The 6,058-nt window shown below is 40.1% G+C and overlaps 2 protein-coding genes across 3 annotated transcripts in view; both read right to left on the bottom strand.

The window, feature by feature from the left end:
* Window positions 1–2,686, bottom strand: part of LOC106808895 (glypican-5-like) — a 37,674-nt gene extending 34,988 nt beyond the window's left edge. The window contains exons 1-2 of the mRNA XM_014811801.1: window positions 2,358–2,686; window positions 1,760–1,918 (exon numbers count right to left, since the gene is read on the bottom strand). Coding sequence (XP_014667287.1) covers window positions 1,760–1,918; window positions 2,358–2,520 — 322 coding nt within the window. The 5' untranslated portion in view covers window positions 2,521–2,686. The remainder of the gene's footprint in view (window positions 1–1,759; window positions 1,919–2,357) is intronic.
* A 1,399-nt stretch (window positions 2,687–4,085) lies between these two features.
* Window positions 4,086–6,058, bottom strand: part of LOC106808898 (DNA replication licensing factor mcm7-like) — a 35,756-nt gene continuing 33,783 nt past the window's right edge. For both annotated transcript variants that reach the window (XM_014811805.1, XM_014811806.1), the window contains exons 16-17: window positions 5,543–5,652; window positions 4,086–5,118 (exon numbers count right to left, since the gene is read on the bottom strand). In XM_014811805.1, coding sequence (XP_014667291.1) covers window positions 5,021–5,118; window positions 5,543–5,652 — 208 coding nt within the window. In that variant the 3' untranslated portion in view covers window positions 4,086–5,020. The remainder of the gene's footprint in view (window positions 5,119–5,542; window positions 5,653–6,058) is intronic.

Here is a 6,058-nt window from a genome sequence, read left to right as displayed (position 1 = left end):
GAGAGAGAGAGAGAGAGAGAAAGAGAGAGAGAGAGAGAGAGAGAGAAGAAGAAGAGAGAAGAAGAAGAGAGAGAGAGAAGAGCGCTAAATACTTCCGTGCGCGCCACAACACGGACATGTACTGCCGCTCGCTCTCTACCCTCGGCCAACCTGAGTGCAGGCACTTGCATTTGATGAATCACACAAATCAATAACACGTTCAGGCAACCGCCAATCTTCCAGACATTAGTCTTCACACGGGTTCCTGTCATTCACGGCGTGACCTATCCACCGCTTATCGCTCCCTCTCTAGTTAAATCAGACCTACTCCGCTTCCTACTCCGTGTGCGCGCGTGGGTGTCTGCCTGTTATAATATTACAACGTCGCAGTAATAGCGACCTTGTTTGCGTGAGAACCGTGTCTGACTGACACTACACCCGGGGGCGTTCGCACATACGCGTACAGTAACGTTTCTCTCGATGCCGCCCCCGGTCGCGTTTCTATGAATGTAAATGTACAGCGCGCGGCGAATTTGCATCGCCGTCAGCTAAGGCCACGTGACGGCCGGCGAGGCAGCAGACGATCGCGCGACGCAAAATCAATCGCAAACCCAATTCGCGGGTTACGTTACACGTGTAATCTCTCTCTCACTCTCCCATCTCTCTCTCGCCCTAGCTGGGATTTTAGACATGAGCTCAGCTTCCCCCTTCTACATCGTCTCAGCTCTCATAAGCCGGCACTGACCTACCTTCACACTTACAGTTACATACCGATAAGTGGGCAGCGATTTTCGATTATGCGTTGCCTCCCCTAGCCTCCCCCATCACTCATTCCAGAAGGGTCCCCCGGGGCCACCCAAGGAAGTTAAAAAACATGGCACGCTCCTTTTGCCGCCACCGTGACAGACACAGTTGATCTCGCACTGAACTGGGCCATCACATAAACTATCCAGGAACGAGGAGCCGAGCCGCCATGGGGAGGCTAATTCCTCCCTTCTATAACTGGAGCATGTACCAGGCTACCAGCGACTTAATTACAAATGAATCCAGCTGCACTGAGAAATCGCCGGTGCTCTATCAATCACAATAATGTCAGTGTTTGCGATTACCTAATTAATACAAAATTAAAAGCCATTTCTGATGCTGTTTTGCTCACGAGATGTGGGGGAACCCGTGTATCCGCCCGTGGGGCAACAGCCGAATATAATGGTTCCTGGGTCGATTCAGGCCTGCCCTTATACACATCTAATCATTCTTTAGAGTCACAGATGTTCTGTGAGCCCAAACACGCCTTAATCATGTAACAGGTCTTGCATGTCCAAACCTTTTGTTTCGGAGGCCAAAGGGAGAGGTGGAGCCTGAGGCAGATGGTAACCAGCACAATTTTGTCACGTTAAAGTAATTACCTTAGTGTAATGAAAACAGCCATAATTCGTAATTACTTTTACGTGCACAAAATTAAAACAGCAGTCTAACCATTTTAAATGAATGTTGCATGGCCTCATCCATAACTATTTCACCAATCTGTACGATGCTTGTGGCTGTAACAGGCACCAGCTGTAATCGCCTTGCAAGACAAATGTTCTGTGACATAATAAATCAAACGGGAGAGAACTAATGGTCTATGATAAATGCGAGTTTGGAAGTTCCATTATCCACGGCATCGAAACATCACATGGGCGCATACACAGATCCGCCGGCGCTCGTAAATACATGGATGACAGGCGTGCAAAAAAAACGCTATATGTTCCTCGATGCATGCCATGCAATCCAGACGTACCTTCGTACTGTTCAACACTTGTCACCATGAGGTGCTTTACGTAAGCACTCTGAGACGTCAGTGTTGTCTGAATGTCAGTGTTGACAGCATGATGAAATCGCCCTTCCATCTTATGCGTACAGCACGTCTCTCCTTTTGAGCAAATCTGCAAGTCTTCACCTAAACGTAAATGTTAAATGTATGTGGGGGCTTGATCGTTCTTGTCGTTACGTAGGAACAGAATTTCATAAATAAGCTCAAGCAGTATCACCAGTGTCTGTAGTACTACTACTACTAGTACTAGTGAGTAGTGATACTCATGCTAATCAATATGCTTAGTGTTTTGTTAGCACTGTTACGAATTGTGGATAGGTTGAAGTGTTTCTGTTTAATTCAGAATTATGGAAGTTACATAACGACGCATATTTAGTAGACTTACACTTATACTATAGTTATAGCGGATGTTTAATTGCCTACTTGATTAAAATAAACCATTTTAATAAATGTCAAATGAAAATTATGAATGACGAGTAGTGAGCCAAATAAAGCGATCAAGCAAGATTTATAATATGCACTATCTACTGTCGATAATATACTATACAAGCAATCGATAGTTTACCTGTTACTTTTTGTTTAGGCACCATATCTTCAGACCCCAACTGTCTTGCTGCAAATACTTGTGCAACATCTTGGCAAGATGTGACATTCTCAGCTGATGCCGAACAGCAACAGGCTATGGATAATATGATAAGAAATATCGAAAGTACACATCTAGTGGCCATATTGTCGCCTCACAAATATCACAAACTATCCAAATGGTCTATTGACGTTAGGAAACCACGGTAAATAAAGATAATATAAGCTGCGTTAGCCCTTCACAGCGGTAAATGTTCACTTTGTCATTTTCGTAGCATCTCTCCGCTTCTATCTGATGCAGTTCGTCTGCCTTTCCCTGGTAATGCGATTACAGCGCCGCCTATTCACGGCAGGTGTCTGTGCTCTTGGTTCGTGATAAAAACCATAGAAATAATATAGGCAGTCTCTTATATATATTTATAATTCTATGATAAAAGGCATTTGAATTTAGCTATTACTTGCAAAAATTAAATTCTATACATATTGCGTATTATTTGCTACTCAGTAGTCTCTTTCATGCAAAAATACGATGTATGAAGACAATCAGGGGCGCAAATCCAGGGGGGACAGGGGGACATGTCCCCCACGAATTTTGGATCCCCATAATTTTGTGTGTAAGTGTGTGTGTGTGTGTGTGTGTGTGTGTGTGTGTGTGTGTGTGTGTGTGTGTGTGTGTGTGTGTGTGTGTGTGTGTTGTGCCAGTGAGAACCATTTTTATTGTGTATGATAGTGCGTCAACGATTGGCTTCTTCCCTTTTTTTTTTCCTTTTTTGCCAGCTTTCATTTTATTCAAGTGCATTTGAGAGCATAATAATGATTAGCTCTTAACTATAGCCCGCGTACAGTTGCCTGCCGGCGGCGGAGGGCTATAGTACTAGAGCTAAATAATGATGCATCACAACTTAAGAAACAATGTGTCTTGATAAATTTAGTAAACGTTTCTTTTTTAACACGTTTTTTTTCTTATATTAAATAATTCTTATGCAAAATCATCAAGAGAAAGTTATGTTTATGAAAGTTTAGGAGATATCTACTCACATTAGACACTGATTCAAGGATTAAGCTGGAACACAACTATATTCACGCAAAAGAGACACTGAAGTAACTGACATCGGTTTAATAATGTATTTTCATTGCAATTGATGATATATATACACATATATGATATGACTGGACCATCAATAATAACGGACCAATTTATTTTTTGATCAGCCTCAACACCAAATGATTGTTTTCTGCTTTTTGTTTCTTGATTTTATGACTGCATGTGGACACCCTTTTCGTAATCTTATCACAAACCAAATGCATGTGTGTGTGTGTGTGTGCAGGGGCGTGTACGGGGGGGGTCCAGGGAGTCCGGACCCCCCCTGCTCGCGCAGAAAACGCATATGAGGGGGTCTAATTTCAAAAAATTTCTGGGAGGCCCCCCACCCCCTTCGCATGCTCACTACTGGTGTCCCCCATTTCAAAATGGATTTGCACGCCTGAAGACAATCTTCGTTTGTAGTTTTACTGTTTACTGGGGTACTAAAATCTATAATTTATAATAAGAGAATATTCTATAATTTATAAATAGAAATTCACACAACAATAGAATTTACTTTTATTTTGAAATATAGATAATCTCATAGCAACAGAACTGTATATCGAAAACGAATATATCATATAATTAATAAGTATTTTTTTAAACAGAAACAATAAAAACAAAATATAAGAAAAACCATTTTAATTGTAAAAATACAAGACGTATGGATACATACATTGCTACATATATCTTGCTGTCAATAATATAGCTGAACAAATGCGTTTGAGGTTATTTTATCTATACGTTTTCTGAGACATTTTCATGAACTTACTCTTACACGCACATTATAGAAAATCATGAAAACATACAATTCACATGAAATGTTGCTATAATGAATCTTTTCAATAAAATTTTACTTGTGACTAATACTTGCACATCTATCGAATCCTAATCTCATTCTACTGTCCCTTTTATTTTAAAAACGTAGCTAGATCGTGATGAACATTACACATTAATCCTTCCAAAACAGTAAACACTCATTGTAAAATCATGATATTAGGAATGTATCAAACAATGAATAGAATTAGTGGACATCGCAACATCACACGAGAACATGAATAGTGTTGTAAAAGATTTTGTACACAATGGTTCGGCAGAGCAACACAATTTTAAATAAACTGTGCCCAAATTTGATCAATGAACTACGTGCAGATGTATTTCCCCCATCTATATATGATAGAGATTAATCATCAACTTCATTAATAAAATAGAACACACTGATCTTATTAGTCTTGTTAGTTTTGAAGTTGCAACCACCGTTATGTCAAAAAAAAGGATGATTGGTTTATAATATACACAACTCGGAAGACATTTAGGTCAGAGCCAAACATAGTGTGTAGTGATACGCATGTCGCACGTTATGCAACGTAAATGAGTACACCATCTCACATTCGAGGATTAACTCAACCGCACACGTTTCAGCTAGAGAATACAGAGACCACCATCACCCACGGGTCACGCACTGTTCACGACCGCCAAAGAGATGAGACTGAACTTCGGGAAATGTAGAATGGATCGAGAAAGTATTTTACAGAAGCGTTTCCAAATTCGCAGTCACGAACTTAGATGAAGGTCACGCGGGTCCTCGCAGTGTTCACTTGCCATACGTTCAGCTCTTCATACTCTTCAATGCACTCGTTCACCTGATCTGGCTTGAAACCTGAAACATAATTATCGGGACATTTACAGATAACGAGTTACAGATTGTTATAACAAATTATAAGTGAAAGAAGCAAAGATAACATGATAAACTGTTGCTTACGGCTATGCGAAAACTCGACTTTTAATATCTTTGGTATCAGGTTAACATAGGGAATGGGTGAGTTGATGTTTTTATTTTACCACGTTTAATTGTATATAAGCCACGTACCAATATCAAAAAGGCATGTACCTACTATGTGTACAGGCAGCTTAAAAACTTGCACGATTTTTTCCCTGCCCATAAATTCTTGATATGATAGTGGCTATATCACATGCATGCACACAAGTGGTTTCTTTGATTTTAATGTGGGGTGTGCAGTAGAACTGTATTTGTATAATTCAGTAGCGGCTTGTATAAATTTGCACATGTTAGGTACACCTACCCTTTGAAGTACAACGTTCCATGACATCAGCCATCTTTAAAGATTTGGCTCCCTTTTCTGGGATGATATCACGAATTACGGAGTATATTTGGTCAGTAACTGTTTGCACTCTGCAAAAAAACAATGAAGCAATGATAAAATAATTTAACTTTATCAGAAAGGTCTTATATTAGCACAAATGATACCCAATCCACCTATAAACCATGCATGAAATTTAACCAAATGTGTTGAAAATTTACCAACTAAAATAAATTTATAATGGACATAATAGTCTAAGTAATTAATACAAGAAAACGTATTCTGTTCACTTAATTCGTACACCAATCTATCTGCTAGCATTCCACATAAAGAAAAATGTTACACAATAAAGACAAGCCAACGTTTTTCACAGTGTTCCTCACAACTCTAGCCAACCAAAAATATAACCAACAAGTGCCGCGGAGCGACAGCGCTCATCTAACGTCTACTGCGGTGACTCTGTGGTGGAGTGGTGGGATTCTAGTAAACCCTGTTAGT

The sequence above is a fragment of the Priapulus caudatus genome, unplaced genomic scaffold, assembly GCF_000485595.1.
Source record: "Priapulus caudatus unplaced genomic scaffold, Priapulus_caudatus-5.0.1 Scaffold312, whole genome shotgun sequence".
In the NCBI taxonomy this organism is placed as follows: Eukaryota; Metazoa; Priapulida; class Priapulimorpha; order Priapulimorphida; family Priapulidae; genus Priapulus; species Priapulus caudatus.
Note: the sequence above shows the minus strand (reverse complement) of the source record. Positions and strands in the feature narration are given on the sequence as shown.